Genomic DNA, 17,125 nt, shown 5'->3' with positions numbered 1-17,125 from the left:
ACCCGTGGCCTGTGTCGCTGATACGAGACCCTCCCTTCCCGTCATGTTCGTCCTCACCTCGATCAATCGCCGGTACATTCAGCCTTTGTGCAGGCAAAGAATGCTCCACAAGGGGACTGTCCCCCCTCCTATCAGTGACCATATTGCCAGAGAAGCTCTTCTGCTCACTGGGGGAACATGGTGAGATCTGAGGCGGAATCGAGAGAGCGAGAGAGGGGGGCAAGTGAAGTTTGTAGGAGGCTTCCTGACGGGTATGCGTCTCGTGAACATTGTCGAAGCCTCTAACAGCTCTCGACCTGGCGAGTTGCAGCAAGATGCTTTCAGCATAGAACAATAGTCTGCCAATAGTTGTTGCTGTCGCGGTCGTGTATCCACAACATAGAATGTTCCGTACGGATATTCTTGGCATCGTTTCGAGACCGGTTCAAGGTAATGGTGCGCACCCAACCTGAACGGCTGGCGTGGCGTGACCAGAGACGCCATACAGGGTGCCGAGGCATGGAGTGCCGCCAGTCGCCCGTGGGATGGCGGACTCCATACCCATACATCAGGTGGTCGACGTAGCACTCTCCAACCAGTGTATACAGGCGCTCGTGAAGCTTGGATGGTCGTAGTATACACGGATGGCTGCCTCCTGCAAGGACGAAGATGAGATCGCCCGATTTGATCCCGGCGGGTCCAAGCCCCAGGTCCCCGTATCTGGTCCGAAACAATTGGCGTCCCCCCGTTGTGCGCGAAATGTGCTCGTTCCACTTGTGCCGGCCGTGCAGAAGCACGAAGTCGTGCTCCGTGCCAGCCACCCACTTGTTCTCGTGTCGCCATTGTAAGAATTCGTCGAGGTCCTCATTTTGCACCTTGCGTAGATTAAAGCCGCTGTCGTCGGGAACCGCTCCATTCAAAATGGTGCGCCAATATGTTTTGGAGAAGGACGATTTTACCCTTTCGTCCCAAACCCGCGTCGAACCCCCTGTCGAGAATTTTTCCCAGTCACTGAAACGGTCCGGAGCATCTTTGTGCTCACAGTGAGGGGGCATGACTTTGGTGAAATCGGATATCTCTCCCACGCAGACGCCCATCAAGGCCAGCCCGAAGTCGTGGATTCTGGCCGATTTCAATTCTTCCGAATCGCATGCGTTGAATATCTTTTCTTGTTTGATTCGGAGCTCGATATCGGCGCAATGGCTTCCAGGTGAATCCCAATCAGGCACCCAGGTAGGTAAAGCAGTTTTTCGGCCTCTCGACTTGTGAGGGGAAATCTGATTGAACAATATCAAGGAGTTACTGCTCTCGATCAGTTTAACGGCCGTCTCGGTAAACAAGACCTCAGCCGAGATTTCGTACGTAGGCTCGAGTTCTTGTGTCACTTCTGAGGGTGCCAGACCCAGCAACCCGTAGATCTTGTCGCGGGCATCAGTTGCGTAGCTCCTCCGACACTTGGCCAGCAGCTCGATGAAGCCGATCAAGATCTCGGGTTTGCTCGGAGGATTCCAGGTGGTCCACTTCCATGTCACTTCCTTGCTATCCTGTGCGGGATCCGTGTGCAAATAGAAACTCCGCAAGTCTTCGATCAGGTCCAGGCTCTGGCGCATACACGCTACCAGGTCCGAGAGATGTTGGACATTGATGATCTGTCTTGCAAGTCTGAGTAATCCATTTTCTCCCGAGCTTCGCAGGAAGTTGTAGGCGTCTAGCATTTGATGCAGAGGTATCTGTCTGTGACCAGAATGCAGGAAAGCAACAGGACCGAGGATCGCTTCCTGCAGAACCCAGACTCGGCTCCACCACGACCGCTGGAATAGTTCTTTGAACTGAAGCAGATGCTTCATGCCTTCTTGCAAAAACGTAGGCATGGTATCAGAGAAAGTCCGTTCCCGCATAGCGAGAGCCAGGTAGATGAAGAAATCGAACGCAATGTCGTTTTCTGGTCCAGCCAGTCCGAGCCAAATCCTCGTTGCCTGTGCATTCTGATAGATCTTCTTCATCGTTTTGACCTGGTGGGCGCGCTCGCGGTTGTCGGATTGATTTATTGACAGAGCATCGATCCACAACACTCGGACCTCGGAGGGCTTTCGAAGGTGTCTCAGGGCTGCGGCTAGATTGGTAGTAATAGGGGTGAGAACCCCATTGAGTTTGACGAAATCGACGCTACGAGGATCGCCCCATGCGTACGACAGACCCTCGTAGTCCGGCACACGCTGGTCAAATGAGACCACCTTCAATTTGCAGACAATTTCGGCATCAATTCTCGCGGAGGGTTGTAATTCCACGAGTCTGATCTCGTCAAGATCGTGGTCGAGCGGCGAATATATGGCATTCACGGCTTCAAGCTCCAAAGGGCTGAGAGCCGACTGGACAGAGGTTCGACTTTGGCTCCATTTTCTCCATGAGACGAGCATTCGTCTGTGAATGTCTGCCATGTGTAAGACTGCATTGGAAGGTCGGAGAGGGAGGAGCTTCAGCCTAGAGATGAGGCAACAGAGAGTTCAAACATCGACACCTAGGTAGGATAACAGCATCTCAGCCAATGTTTGTAGCTCGAGATTGATTGAGGACGAATACCAGCTGAAGCCAATACATCTCTGGAGGTTGGAGCAGTGGCAGTGCAGGGTCAAGCCACCACCATCTACCGGAAGTACCGTAGCAATGCTCCCATGCAATGGCGCAAGGGGACGACAACAGCTCCACATGAGACACGGATTCCACGCAAAGAAGGCATCGAAGAAGAGAGCAAGGCGAACAACAACGCGTCTGATAGTCGTGTGAGGGTGAGGATTGCACAAGTCAGATCCAAAGTTCCACCATGTGCATATCAGTAACCAATCGCCTGTGCCTCTTTTGGCCCCAGGGACTTTGGGCTTTGGGACTTTGGTCTGGAGTCTTGACCGCAGTTTCGCAGGATCCAAGCCTGTTTGGTCTTAGAGAGCTGCCCATCAAGGTTGTTCACGCGACTTGATTCAGATGAAATATCACGTGACTACTATCCTGGCACGTGCCCGGGCATACCCTCGCCTCGCTTTTCAGCAACCTTACCGAGTACTCGGTACACGCTGACAAAATCGACGAGTTATCTTCCGTCTTCGATCATCCCTCATGCATATATCTAGCTGGAGACATGCCTCTTGCTCTGTCGAGCTAGCAGGCGCCATGTCTCCCGGTACAGCTCACTTGATGGGCTCGTCTCTCGGTATCAGAGGCGACCAAGTCCGGGTTGATGGAACACCTCTCCAAAAGAAATGATCGACCAAGGTTGAAAGAAAACGAGGGGACGACACGCAGCCAGCTCTGTACAGTCATGACCAAGAAGTGGTGCCCTAAAGCATAGATGCTACATCACCAAGTCCAGATTGATCTCTTGACTCTCTCCTGGACAATCCACGGATTAAATGGTATCTCGTCTCTCCCAAATGCTTCCTACCGCGCAGACGAATCGAAACATCAAATTCAAGATTACGAACCCAAAGTCCTAATTACCGTGTTGCCGTTGCTGTCAGTGGCATTGGACGCTACCGCAAAGGCCCAAATCCTCAGAGAAAGGGTGTGTATCTGTGAAATGCCAACCGAACATGGTGTTCCGTAGCCTGTCCGGTTCAAGCAGGCTACGACCGAGACCTTTGTTGATCGTCCAGAAGGGTGGTTTATGAGAACTGGAAATGAGGCTGAAATTCAACCATCCCCGAGTTTCGGTGAAGCTTCTCCGTTGTGATGCGGGGTAAATGAAAGTGTCTGATTGAAAAAAGGTGACAACCGCAACTGGGAAACAAGACAAACGAAGTTTCGTCCCCTTGTATAGTTGGAATATATTTATCGCCCCGAATAAAGACCATGGCCACCCAAATCCCTCGCGTTCCAACGTCACAGCTCTTCTCTTTAGAAGGCAAAACAGTGGTCGCTACTGGAGGTAGGCGAGGGCTCGGAATCCCCTCAATTGGTCCAGTTGAGGCCATGATGGCCATGTATACTGACCGTATTCAACACAGGTACCGGCGGCCTGGGGTTGGAAATCTGTATCGCTCTTGCAGAGGCCGGGGCCGATATCGTGTCCATCCATCTTCCCCGGGACCCCGGCCAGACCACGCTGGAAGAAGGCGTGAGAAAACTCGGCAGGAAAGTGATCGGGTTCGAGTGCGATGTCGGAGACTCGAAGCAACTCCGGGAGACTTTTGACCGCATGTGGAAGGCGGACGTCGTGCCAGACATTCTTTTGAACTGTGCGGGCTTGAATCGGAGGGGTCCCATTGAGGACATGACCGATGACAAGATTGACCTGGTTGGTGATGGTCGTGGTCGTGCTAGCCCCTGGCCAGGCGCCGCGCACGCGTGTATCTTTCTGAGAGAAGCATCAAAAGCTAACACAAGTCTCATTCCCAACAACAGATCTTCTCAGTCAACCTGAAAGGGGCCTACGTCGCCGCTCAAGAATTCGGACAACGTTTGATTCAACTTGGTCGGCCGGGAAAGATCATCAACTTTGGCTCGTTTACGTCTTACGTGGCAATGACCAACGTCTCGGCATATGCGGCGACCAAAGGAGGAGTTTTACAAATGACCAAAGCTTTCAGTAATGAGTGGGCGTGTCACGGAATTCAGGCAAGTAGAGTGTCATGTTCATACACACACACACACACACACACTCTCTCTCTCTCTCTCTCTCTCTCTCTCTCTCTCTCTCTCTCTTCCTCTCGCGGATACCTAACGTCAATGACCCCCTAGGTAAACTGTATTTGTCCCGGATACTTCAGAACACCCCTATCACAAGCACTGTTGGACCAGTTCCCCGAAATGGAGGAATACATTGTCAATCGCACGCCGGCTGGGAGATGGGGCAATCCTTCAGACCTCCGAGGGACAGCTATATTTCTGGCCAGCCCGGCGTCGGATTTCGTCACTGGGACAAGTATAGTTGTCGATGGAGGGATGATGTTTCGATGATGAATACCGTTTCATTGACCCGTAGCTGTAATGAGGCATCTGACACCCCTTGGTAATAAAGTGCCGGCAGGTAGATGTTCAAAAAACCCAGAGTGCTTGTCTCGTTGTATCATCCTTACTGATGAAGACCCACATTTAGAGCTACGATCACAGAAGTTGATTGGTAGGAGTGACGTTATTCCATACTCTCTTACTGAGAGAAGCTAGCTTCACTACCCAAGTGGCATGTCTTAAGAACAAACGTAATTCTTTCTACCGCGGGAGATTTGGTAGCGGGGAACGAGAAAGTCTCTCATATATAATCAACGCTGATCCTGACACTATATCCTTTCTATGCATGCGGGTCGATTAGAATCTTTATGTGCCGGTCTTTATTCTTCAGGAGCTCCTCAAACCCCTTGGAGACGGCATCCCTCAAGGGGATTTTAGAGGTGATCATTTTCTCGGGCTCCTTGAACTGGCCTACTCACAGCTTTTAGCAAGGTTCCAGAATAGCTTTAGGAGATGTGTGTGTGTGTGTCTGTGGAAACTCACCACTTGCAATGGCGTCAATGACCTCTTGGAACTCCTCGCGCGTGTAGATATTGGAGCCGACGAGGTTGATCTGTTTCCGCGTGATGACGTTTGGCGTTTTGATGGTCAGCGGCCCTTCGTAGATGGCGACTTGCAGGATTTGGCCTTTTCCCCGTGCGCTCGCGAGCCCGACGTCGAAAGCTTGCTGGAGTCCAGCACAATCAAAGACTGCGTGAACGCCCCGTTTGTCTCCCAATGTTTGGCAGAAAGCGGGTACGTCTTCCTTGATGGGATTGAGGATATGCTGTGCGCCCGCTTCCGCCGCTTGCGCGGCTCTCGCGGGAGAGGGCTCGGAAACCACGATGGTTTCGATTCCATGAGCACGCAGACAATGAACCACTGCTAATCCGATGGGACCTGGGATGTTGTCAGATACGTTTGCTCGAGTGTTGGGGCCCAGAGAATTCATGACTGACCTGCTCCAAGCACCAGACACAGGTCGCCTGGTTTCACCGCGCTCTTCTTGACGGCATGCCAGCCTACGGCGAGGGGCTCAACCAACGCGGCGACATCCAAGGGGATACTGTCGGGTATAACGTGAATCTCCCTCCTCTGGACACAGACATACTGCGCCATCCCGCCCCCCCAGCCACTATATCCGAGGAACCCCCATTTATCGCACATGCCGTATGTATTCTGTTGACACCAGTAGCATGTACCGTCGGTGAGGACCGGGAAGACGGCCACTTTCTGCCCTGGCGAGAGATCGTCGACACCTTCTCCCACAGCTTCAATCGTGCCGGAAAACTCGTGACCTGCCACACAGCTTGGGTGAGCCTAGATCGCCAGAAATTTCTCAGTCGCTCAACGAACCGATGACGGACGGAATAGTTTCACCCGTGAGAATGTGAGGCTCGACGGGCATGTTCGCGGGACCAATCACATATTCGTGCAAATCTAGACCCTCTCTGATCAGCTCGATAAATCCTACTGGAAAGACCTGTCTCGTTCAAAGTCGTACCCGACCCGCAAATTCCAGCCCACGCATTTTTCACCAAGACCCATCCCGGTTTCAGCTCAGGTTTGGGGATTTCATCGACGCGCAGGTCTCTATTGCCGTGGAATCGAAGAGCCAGCATTTTTGTTCGGCGTAGCTAAATTATGAAAAAATTTTCAGGTCCACCGTGAGTTACAGAATACAATCTCAAAAGATGCTCCTTCGATGGTCACAATATATTGCCCCCAAGAGAATACATTCTGTGCCTCGGGCGATCAGGATGGGGAGATTTCCCCGCGACTTCGGCCAAAAAGCCATACAGGTGTGGAGAGAGAGCAAGGCTGGCTAATGTATATTCGCGGACATCGATATCCATCGTCCCGAGGTCACATTCGCCGTAATTCTACCTAACCCCTTATGGGAGGAAAAATGCACCCAAGTCGAGGCAGCCTCGTATGGATATAAGCAGTGGTCAGTCTCGATCGCTGCTCCAGGAATAATCGACCATGCCAGCCACGGTGCAGGAAGGCCCCCAGGTCAACGACGATGCCGTTGCGACAGGGCAGAATGGAGTCTCTCCAAAACCCGCATTTGCAAACGGAAGATGTTCTCCGGTGGAATGAATCCAGTGCCCACATACACACCATCGAGGAAGCTGCGCGTCGTCACTATTGGATCTGGGTGTTCCGGACTTAAAGATGTGGGTGAGGTGCTCCTGGTCAGACTGATAGACTCGGAACCATCAGCCTGGGAATGAGATAGATATATGGAGGGCGTGCGGCATGCACTATCAAGTCCCCGAATCTTTCCATCGAGACCACCACGACTCAATGTCCGATTTGGCCTATGCTCGGGAAGGCCAGACACTTGCCCACAAGATGGGTGTGCTCTCTCTGCGAAGGTAGCCTTAATGTAGTAAGGAATAAGGACAAGGCTGAGAACTAGGACCTTCTAATTAGGAGTACGAGCGGTCCAGAATTAGGGGTAATAGTCCAGGAGCTGTGCACCCCGCGCTGCCCCTCTTGAGCACTTCTTGGAGTCGCACGGCATCAAACACCTGTTGTGGTATTTCCTGTCTTGAGGCTGATATTCAGACATCGCGGTACCGGTACCTCGTACGAGTACAAGTTTCCTCACTGGACACATCAAATCGCCACATACTTGTCACGTCATGTCATCCGTCCAACACTGCGCAGACAAGTCCTGCTGACTGACGTAAAGAAATCCCCCGCAGCTCGACGTTCGACGTTTGTCACTATTCGCTATTCGCACAACACCTTTACAAGTCACCCAGATCCTGCGAGTTCCCATACGCTGCGTCAGCCTGAAGCCACTCACTCCCTTTGGTGTGCTCGAAGCCTAGTCTCTACGAGGAGACACCCTACCGCGTGGCCTCCGTTGTCACTGTCCCGCTTTGTCTCTCCGCAAACATTATTAGCCAGCAGAGCAGAGCAGAAGGGACCAAAGGATCCTGTCCCCACGAGCGACCTGGTATAAGCAAGGGCCTGGTTGATGAGGGGTTCTCCTCTGCTAGGCTAAGAGCTGGATTGCCCGTGAACTATGTATGAAAGTGGCGTCAAAATATTCAATATCACATAACCGCGGTGAGACCGTGCAAGAAGAGATCCAATGTGGACGAGCCTGGCAAAAAAATCATCCCTGTAGTAGGAGGGCTTGGGCTACCATGGGCTATCCGCGCCGTAGGACAAACAAGGCGAAACGCGACAGATGGTGGGCCATTCTCCCTTCGCGAGAGACTCATGTGCGAGATAAGACGGTAAGACGCAATTCCACATGCTCATGAGGAGGTCCGCATGTCAAGAGAGTGAGTCATCGACGATCCGGACGGACACGATACTCAGGTCAAGTCTTCTTTGGTAAGGCTCAAGGAATATCTGCATTGTCTCTGCGACCAGCGTTCTATCTCTGTCCGAGCTCGTCCATCACAACCGACTCTTCCCTGTCCTACACCGTCTTGTTAGCAACGGAAACAAATCTTGTTGGGAGGGGACCGTTGACGTCGTGTATATATACCTCTTTCAGGGTTGTTCTCGTCCTCCACACACACAGAGCAGCAGCGGCAACTCACGAAGAACCAACAATGTCACCCGCGATGAAGAGCGGGGACTTGTTGCTGAAGTTGGGCACGTCGCCAAACACGGTCTGGGCCTCCTGGCTGCTGAGCGCCTTCTTGAGCCCGTCGGCCGTCTCCCAGGTCAACAGGGCCCCGACGCTGTAGGGCTTGGTCCCGTCCGGCGCGGCTTGGAATTGGATCACCTTCCACCCCTGCAGGCCGTACTGGCCCCATTTCTCGCTGACCAGCGGCATGTGCGTCTTCAGGTAGTAGTTCATGTCAAAGGTGGCGCCCTCTTCGGCGGGGTACAGGACGGTGGCGTTGACGGCCATTTTTGTTGTTGTTTTTCGCGGTGGGTGAAGCGTGGGTATCTTATCGCTGTGGTCTTGAACTGCGAGAAGAGGGTGGATAGAAGCGTGTTCTGGAACAAGAAGTAACAAACCACAACAGTGACGACGCTACGCTGCTTAAAAATGAGGTGAATGTCACTCTGTGCAAGGGAAGAAAGAGGAGGTCATGTTATTATAGTAATCCCGTTTTACCATCACCCACCAACCCACCATCCACCCATTCAAGAAAAAACCCCGTCTGTGCCCTCCTTTGCCCCTCTCGAGACACTTCGGCGTCACGGACGCGAGATACTGGCGATGAGCGGGGGCTGGCTGATTAACTGACGATTGACAGAGTTGTGGACTCATCTCCAGTCTCGTACGTACCCTTGCACCATATGCTCGATAAGCTCGACACGCTCATCAACACCAGATCCTCAATCGTTCATCCTTTTCCCCGCACTCGGCCAGATTGCGACTATTGCCAGTAGTCGACCAACAGAGAACGGCGGCAGTTCCTCCTCTTCTTCATCATCCACCTCCACCACCTCCACCACTACCTCTGCGTCCATTTCCTCCTTTCCGTCCTAGTCCGCGCGGCCCTGCTTAGAGATGCGCCATGTCCAAATCAACGCATACCAATACCAACCAACCCCGCTACGAGTACGTCCCTCCTCGTCGATCCTGATCCCGATCCTGTAACATTGTACCATTATCTGGGCGTCCTAAAATGGCACCAGATCCCTGCTCGCTGTACTCTGTACATACGGCCTTTCGTCCGGCCCTTTGCCGAGCGCATCGTACAGGAGGGGGGGAAAGAGACATCATTGAAATCCAGTCCCCACGGCCCCCTCTCCCCGGCTCGATCTCGGAATACTCGTACTTGGCGAGAAGGTACACAGTGTGGTTTGGATAGATAGACGGATATGTAATCAGATGGGGGATTTCTGGATGGGCAATGGGCAATGGGCAACTGGCAGGCTGGCTACCTACATAGCTGATTGTACAATCACCACCACCACCACCACCGCGGCCGCATTTGCCGCACGCACGCCTGAATTAGCTTGTACCTGGTAGGTACTGTAAGTACTGAGCAGAAAGAGGTCTGTGACATGACTAATTGGTACATGAAATATAGTATGTGTACCGTATATCCACCACATCAGGCTCAAGAAGACTCGGTTTCCACTCGCATCGCCCCGGCATAGCGTAGTGTAGTGTAGTGAGCTACCTAGCTCTTCCTTGTTCACTTTTAACAAGACGACATCTTTCTATCATTCTTTCGTTGGGAAACTATCAGTTCGGGCCGGATCAGATACATCGTACGGATACGTGGATCGCATCTCCCTCCTCCACCTCATCGATGCATCTTGCCCAGGGTGACTCGCATGCGCGATCTTTATTCCACCTCGGTCTCCCCTCCTTGGGCCAAGACGCCCACGACTCTCTGAAACAACTCTGTTGGCGTAGGTACTTGTGCCGATGAAGGGAACCTCAGCACTGCATCAAGCCCGCCCCTGGCGCCAACATGTTCATCTGCAGTGCTGGGAGGCAGAGCCGGCAGTTCCCCATGCGTGGCAGAGGCTGATGGTCCCAATAGACCCTGTCGACCGAAAATACTGTCCAAACTCCTGGTGACTTGCTCGGTTTCCTTGCCTCCACCAACTGACTTGGTGAATAGCTCGGTGCTTGGCCGAACAAACCGGTACTGATTCCTCTCATCAATAACCAAGTATCCCGGCCCCGTGGTCAGGGCAAGCAGTCCCTTGACCATTGCCGTGAAAGAACTTTCATACAAAACCTTCACTTGCACCCCTGGGCCACCTGAGCTGTCACCGGACAAACTTAACAGCACTAATTTGGTCCCCCTCGGCTTTTCAGAACGCGAAATACACAGTGCGATCGTGCCGTCGAATTTATTCTTCGCAAGGTAAAACGGGCTCCAGCTTCTTGGTGGAACGTATTGTTCGTCAAGCTGGATGGGCGACGAGACCAATCGATTCGTAATTGTGTCTAGAATCGTAAGAGTCTGTGAGAGACATATGAGATAGCGTGAATGAAAAAGGAGTTTTGCTGCACTGCTAGTCCTAGATAGAAGAGAGGGCTCGGAGAAAGCGATTTTCCCTGTGCTTGGATCGATGAGATGCACGAAGCGAGTTCGAGAAGGTTTGAAGGTGGCTCCAGGAGGTTCCAACGACAACTTGGACCGGGTCTCAGGCCAGAACCAAGCGGCGGCCACTACTGAGCCGTCGTCCGAATAGGCAAGGGCTGCCGATGTTGCTCTTGTTTCGATGCCTTCGGGCCCGAGGGGTGTGTCATGATCGCATCGGATCGTCCTTGAACAGCTCCACGTGTAAAGCTGCTCGTTGGCCTTGTTCCTGACCGAAACTCCATTCCGGTGACGCGCCTTGGGCGACCAGATGCGAACGGTTGCATCGCTGCCAATCGTGGCCAGTTCCACTTTCGTGGGGTCGAATGACATACCGAGAACAGAGTTTGTGCCCGCTGTATGAGGCTCATCGACCCTGGTCACCTGTTCGAAGTTGTTGTTCTCTTCATTCCACAACCATAGTCTCAGACTAGTTTCGGTCGATTGGTGCCGAAGATCCGGTCTATCGGCACGGATGTACATGCTGTCCAGATCTTGTGAATTGGGTTGCCATTCATCCACTGTGGCCAACCATCTGCCATCGTGGCTGATTGCGATATGCGTGACAGTGGGTTCCTTCACTGGCTGTCCAGTCGGCGCAGCATTGGACGCGGTGACCATGTTTCGAGTTAGCGCTTGACGACCGGCCTGAACGTTTGTTTCGACATCGTAGACTTGTAGCAGTGTCGCATATCGCCCATGAAATGGTCCTGTTGCAGCCGCATCAGAAGGCACTGCTGCCAATAGTCGACCTTGAATGTTTGGGTGAGGGACAATTAGGCTCGAGTTCTTCTGAGTTAACCCCAAAGCCAAGCCGCATACATTCGTTGATGGTAGCAGGTCGGCCGTGGATAGAATCATCACAGAATTGTCACTAAGGCGTAAAGCATAGGAAGACCCTGCGGCTGAGACGCTGAGATTCAAAATTGGTGTTGAAAGATGAGGCAAATACTGCCTCTGGTTCGAGTCTAGTTGCCAGATGACGAGGACCGTCTCATTGCCACCAGAGACAATATAGTTTCGATCTCGAGACCATTTCACAGTGTTGACGGCCGTTCGATGCCAATGGAGTCTGCGGCCAACAATGTCATCTGTCGAAGCTTGGTTCTTTTTCTCTTTTCCAATCAGTTTGAAGAGTATATCCTCATAGAGCATAATGACCCCATCGTTGAGACCAACCACAACATCGAGGAAGGGAACTTTTCGTGACGTCTTAGATTTGCCTGGGTTGACCTGGGCGTCAAAGCTCGTTATGAATCCTGGCAAGGTGATTTCCCTCCACGTGTAGCTGGGATCCGAATGACCTTCTGTTGTAACTTGACAATGACCGATTAAGAGTTGGTCCTCCACACATGCCAATAGCACGTTTCCATCTGCGCAAGATCTAATGCATGGTGATAGGTTGGTCCTCTGCAACACAGTTTTGGATTCTGTGAAGCTGCCTTGAGAGGTGTTGACGGAGTAAGCGGCAAGGCGCTTAGGGCCTTGCACATCGTCTTTCAAGACAATAATCGTCTCCTTCTCTTCTTGTTGAGAAAGTGGAATTACTTGCCGCAATCCATTCCCAGTATCGTACTTTCCTATTGCGGCGGCTGTCGTCCAATCCCACAAAGACACCAACCCTTTCGAAGTGGAGACGTACAACTTCTTCGGATCGACCTTCGATATAGAGCAGCTGGTGATATCGGATCTGTTGTCAACTCGGAAGCTTCTAACCAGCAAGGATGTCTTGGTCGAATACACTCGAATTTCAGAGTGTGTCGGCAGGATCAGATACTGGTCATCAGCAGTTAAAATTGGATCTTGGTCGATAAACATGCCACCATTGCCGGAAGATAATCTGAAGCCGCTGCCTTTCAGGTTCGACTTTTGTGTCTTTGATTGCGCGACGACTTTGGACTTTTGCTTTGTCAGTTGTCTTTTCTGCTTATTCTTGACGATCTGGTCTGATCTGTCTTCTCCGGCAAGTTGTTCCACCTTTTGATTCTCAATGCTTGTTTCTCTATCCTTCAGCAAAGTGACCTTTCGTTTCCTTGGCCTCTTAGACTTCACAGCTTTCCCCTCGGTAGTCAGTTCGTTGACCAACACTTTCGATTCTGACTCGGGCTTTTCGGACTGTCCACCATCGGTGCTTGTTGGATGTGACTGTTTATGGCTAGGTTCTGATCCCAGTGAGTTAGGCTTCTTTTTGTTCTCATTTGCATTGGTCAGAGCCTTTTGTTTTCCGTCTCTTCTCTTGTTAAGCGCAGCTTCAACTCCCTTCACCTTCTGTGACAATCCTTCTGAGTTGTCCTTGGAGGTAGGTCCCTTGGTCGGAGTCTTTGTGGGTGTCTGCTTCTTCGGTTTGCTGCCACTAGAAGCAGTCTCCGGAGTGATTTCATCCTTGATCTTGGAAGTGGAATTTTTAAAGTCGTTAGAGGGTGTCGTTTCCAGCGCCGCAGGTGAAGCCGTCGCATTCAATAGTGACGGTGTATCTGTGACCTCGACTTTCCCGCTCCTTCTTCGTCTTTGGCGCTTCGGCTTCTGTGAGTCGCCGACATGATTGCCTTCGAAGGCAGTGTCGGCGTCTCGCTTTGTAGGCTGTGACATCTTGAGACAGACTTTGGCGGACCACGCAAAGGATCGGTGCACGCTTCCAATTGCTGTACAGGATGTGTAGCGAAATCAGAAACTTTTTTTCTCCGCACCAATTTTGTGGAAGGTTTTCCGAGAGCGTCACGTGTAGAGAAATTGCGGAGAAGAATTTCTGCGACTTTTCGCAGTCGAGTCTCCCGCCATCCGTCACCAACACAACCAACATAGCGAGTCAGTCGTTACTGATTCCTTTACGATATTGTGCGCTTGTTGTACTGTCCGGGGTCAAAATGATTATCCCAATACGATGTTTCTCCTGCGGAAAGGTATTGCGCATAGCCACTAAAGTTGAAACGTGGAATACACCAACTGACTCCTTCCGCTTCTTTTAGGTGATCGCTGATATTTGGGAACGATATATGAAGCTTCTCGAGGGTGGCATGCCTGATGGGTTAGTATCTACGCGCTTTGGCTTCATTCCCGGAGACGAATTCTAACATTTTGGTCCTTCGGGTTGTAGCGAAGCCATGGATCAAGTTGGCGCGAAACGATACTGTTGTCGGCGCATGCTGATGACACACGTCGATCTGATTGAAAAGTTGCTACAGTACGTTGGAACCATTTTTCTGCTGCTGGGTGGCGACGGGGAAGAAGAATCGAAGAGAGATGCAGGACTGACAAGAGATGGACAGATACGACCCTTCCGAACGAAGAATCAAGACCCAATCATGACATAACGAGACAAGATGATATTTGAAGGCTTCAAGGAAAAGGTCGGTGTTTCAGGGGTTTCAAGAGTTTTACATGCGCAAGCATTCCAACAGCATGATGTAATGGCATCTACGGCTCCAGTCATGGCGCTTTGAGGAATTCAAGGTTATAAGAGGTCATCCATTATCCAACCTTGGACAAACGATCAAAACCAGAGTGCGATCACCAGGTCAGTTGGGTTGTGGCTATTGGGACGCCGTTCGGAGTATGTCGCAGAGGCAGCAAAATGTGTCGAAGCAGCTAGGAGAGAAGCAGCCCGAGTGCTTGAGATGTGCCTTAGGGCAGGTCCGCTCAGACTTGGGTATTGGGCCTCCATATACTCCACCAACATGTAACCTCGGATGGGCTGCCATCTTGTTGGTACCAATCGTCAAAACCGACCTCTGTGCCTTCGAATACCAAGTCAAACTTGTGCTGTTGCAATATGCTTCGCAAATTTTGTCTCTCCTCGTCATAACCATCACGTAACGGAAGTTCAATGATGAATCTGGCCTCTGGCGAACGGCAGATCCAGCGAGTGACAGCATTCACAAGCATCTTAGGGTGTTCGGGAGCATAGATAGAATCGGCCGCCACAATGACCATGAACTTGTCTTCGTCACGTTTTGGCGTGTCCATCTCATCAACCCAGTCAAGTGCCCGTGACTCAGTGCTCCCACCACTCCTTGTGATCAATTCCTGGTTTTGCTCAAGATTTCCTCGAAGATTTGGTAGGATCTGCGGCAGGTCAGTTAGCAGCACATGAGTTTTCCATATGCATGCGGCCGAAATCCCGACCAAACCAGTGCCCGCGCCTAGCTCCAACACTCGAGTGGGTTCGGTTGGAAGATATCTACGACAATCTTGGAGTCGGCGTGACAGCAAGACCGATGAGGTCCAGGTCTTGAGCCCAAGATTGTCTTCTGTCAAGGTAGGCTCGTGCAAATTAACCGTGATGTCGGTACAAATCTCGAACGAGCGCGTCATGGCAGGCATTGCACTTCTGCCCGAACGTTCGCTGAGGCGGGCACTTGCAGCGCCCCATATTGCATCCTTTTGATCTTCGTCCCCAATCCAATTCAGGCCCGAGGAGACAATCGAGGTAAGATATCTTGAAACCCCCTGCTCGCTTACTTCGGGACGCCTGGTTTTTGCTAAAGGCGAAAAGCTCGATGGCTCTGCAACGAGAAGATCCAAGGCGCGAAGGAGCGTGGTTGCTGATGGCTTCTGATGAAGCTGGGGCAGATCATGCACTGCATCACTTGAGGTTGGAAATGGAACATGAAAATACAGGAGTGAGACGGGTAATCTATATTTGACCTACCATGGAGCATCGCTGGCACCTCGGGAGCCACAGCTACCGGCTCATTGTCGGAAACCTCCGCGTGCGCACCGTTGGGTGTATGCCCGTCGTCTCCGAGGATTGCCATCTGATGTGTGATGTGATGGAGGGCAAACTTTCATATCGAAAATAGAAGGTTGAATGGCCGTGATTGGAAGGCTGATCACTGTTCTCAGTACTCGTACTGTACCGAGTACCTCGCACTAGTATGGTAGCTCCCGTTATGCTCGTACGAGTGGACAAGGATCGAATCAAGCCGTGCTGTACAAAGAATGTATTAGTTACTCGTCTGGGTAGGGAGATAAAAAAAAACTGTTTGATTCCAAGAGTTTGGTTGGAGCCAAGGCCATGGCGGTGGAAATTAGGACGAAGCAAAATGTTTCTCTATGGATCTGACTAATACGTCATTATACAGTATGATTGGCCAATATACCATTCTAGTGCTAAGCCTTGGCGTTCTAGCCGCTGCTTGAATGTCAACGCTAAACCTACAGTAAAACTCAAACCGTCCCCTTTTCTTCTCCATCAATCGCAGAACACGAACGTTGATACCCGAAGCCAACGGGAATGTCGCCCAACAAATCTACACAAACAAGATGAATGTGAACTCACAACAGCCACTTTGGCGTCAGAGCCTGCATGGTAAATTTGCACCAGAACAGGATGCCTTGAAACACACGAGTTTTGGGCGGGCAACCAAGGAACCCGTCCTCGTCCTCGTCAGGCCTTTTCAGGGTACCACACGAAACGCACTGCAACCCCTGCTTGGAACCCTCCAGTCAACCACCACCTAATTTCCCCCACCCCTGACCATACGGGCAGCTGCCCTACGGAGCCATTCCCCAGTTCTGCTCACTCTTCATAGCAACCCTATGCAGGTTGAAAATGGAAGGAATATGACAAAGACAATAAGGCGAGAAAGGCGGTGATTAAACAGTGCCCCAACACGGTCAGCACTGGAGACGTGAGTTGACTTGGGAAGGTAAGAAAGATGTCCCGCATGCCATGAGGCTGTGGTGAGTTAAACCCAGGAAACGTGGAGGCGTTGGTGATGTCGATCCAGCCTGTTGCTGGGCTGCGATCCAGAAAGCTCTGCTCGGTACACGTTGCAGAGCGCGCCCGTTGTCCGGCATCACAACAACGGACGCGCCCAAGCTGAAAACAAAAAGCCTAAGACTGGATGGCACTGCCGAATAGGGTGAATTGCAACAAAGGTGTGGATCCGGAACATGCATAGGGTGTCAATGGCTCCCAGCCGTAAAACGGCCAAGTTCTACTACTGATTGGCCTATACATTTCCCAATTGGGACTGGTTCCGTTATTGTTTGAGCCACCCGGTCTGTCCGCCAGGTACGCCTCGAGTCTACAAACGTCTCCTGAAATATCTCCACCCTTGTCGGTACCCCTAGCCTGGAAGAGGGGAATTGCAGAGGCGCAGAATGAGTGTCGGTCATCGGTAGGTCGCCCT

General features: G+C 51.7%; 5 protein-coding genes across 5 annotated transcripts; 1 reads left to right on the top strand and 4 right to left on the bottom strand.

Moving 5' to 3' along the window:
• Nucleotides 1-320: 320 nt before the first annotated feature.
• Nucleotides 321-2,417, bottom strand: AYO20_09313 (hypothetical protein; the record flags this gene model as incomplete). The annotated part of the gene is made up of 1 exon (XM_022647584.1): nt 321-2,417. The coding sequence occupies one exon, from the start codon at nt 2,415-2,417 to the stop codon at nt 321-323; it is 2,097 nt and encodes a 698-aa protein (XP_022496473.1).
• A 1,405-nt stretch (nt 2,418-3,822) lies between these two features.
• On the top strand, nt 3,823-4,929 carry AYO20_09312 (hypothetical protein; the record flags this gene model as incomplete). Its single annotated transcript, XM_022647583.1, has 4 exons — nt 3,823-3,898; nt 3,978-4,319; nt 4,385-4,558; nt 4,757-4,929. The coding sequence occupies 4 exons, from the start codon at nt 3,823-3,825 to the stop codon at nt 4,927-4,929; spliced, it is 765 nt and encodes a 254-aa protein (XP_022496472.1).
• A 331-nt stretch (nt 4,930-5,260) lies between these two features.
• AYO20_09311 (chlorophyll synthesis pathway protein BchC) lies at nt 5,261-6,581 on the bottom strand (the record flags this gene model as incomplete). The annotated part of the gene is made up of 5 exons (XM_022647582.1): nt 5,261-5,391; nt 5,464-5,859; nt 5,919-6,257; nt 6,316-6,442; nt 6,498-6,581. 5 exons carry the CDS (start codon nt 6,579-6,581, stop codon nt 5,261-5,263), a joined length of 1,077 nt encoding a protein of 358 aa, XP_022496471.1.
• A 1,943-nt stretch (nt 6,582-8,524) lies between these two features.
• AYO20_09310 (hypothetical protein) lies at nt 8,525-8,845 on the bottom strand (the record flags this gene model as incomplete). The annotated part of the gene is made up of 1 exon (XM_022647581.1): nt 8,525-8,845. The coding sequence occupies one exon, from the start codon at nt 8,843-8,845 to the stop codon at nt 8,525-8,527; it is 321 nt and encodes a 106-aa protein (XP_022496470.1).
• Nucleotides 8,846-10,241: 1,396 nt separating this feature from the next.
• Nucleotides 10,242-15,745, bottom strand: AYO20_09309 (hypothetical protein; the record flags this gene model as incomplete). Its single annotated transcript, XM_022647580.1, has 4 exons — nt 10,242-13,633; nt 14,666-15,053; nt 15,114-15,568; nt 15,640-15,745. The coding sequence occupies 4 exons, from the start codon at nt 15,743-15,745 to the stop codon at nt 10,242-10,244; spliced, it is 4,341 nt and encodes a 1,446-aa protein (XP_022496469.1).
• Nucleotides 15,746-17,125: the final 1,380 nt, after the last annotated feature.

This window comes from Fonsecaea nubica (genome assembly GCF_001646965.1).
Source record: "Fonsecaea nubica strain CBS 269.64 chromosome Unknown Scaff84, whole genome shotgun sequence".
Classification (NCBI taxonomy): domain Eukaryota; kingdom Fungi; phylum Ascomycota; class Eurotiomycetes; order Chaetothyriales; family Herpotrichiellaceae; genus Fonsecaea; species Fonsecaea nubica.
Note: the sequence above shows the minus strand (reverse complement) of the source record. Positions and strands in the feature narration are given on the sequence as shown.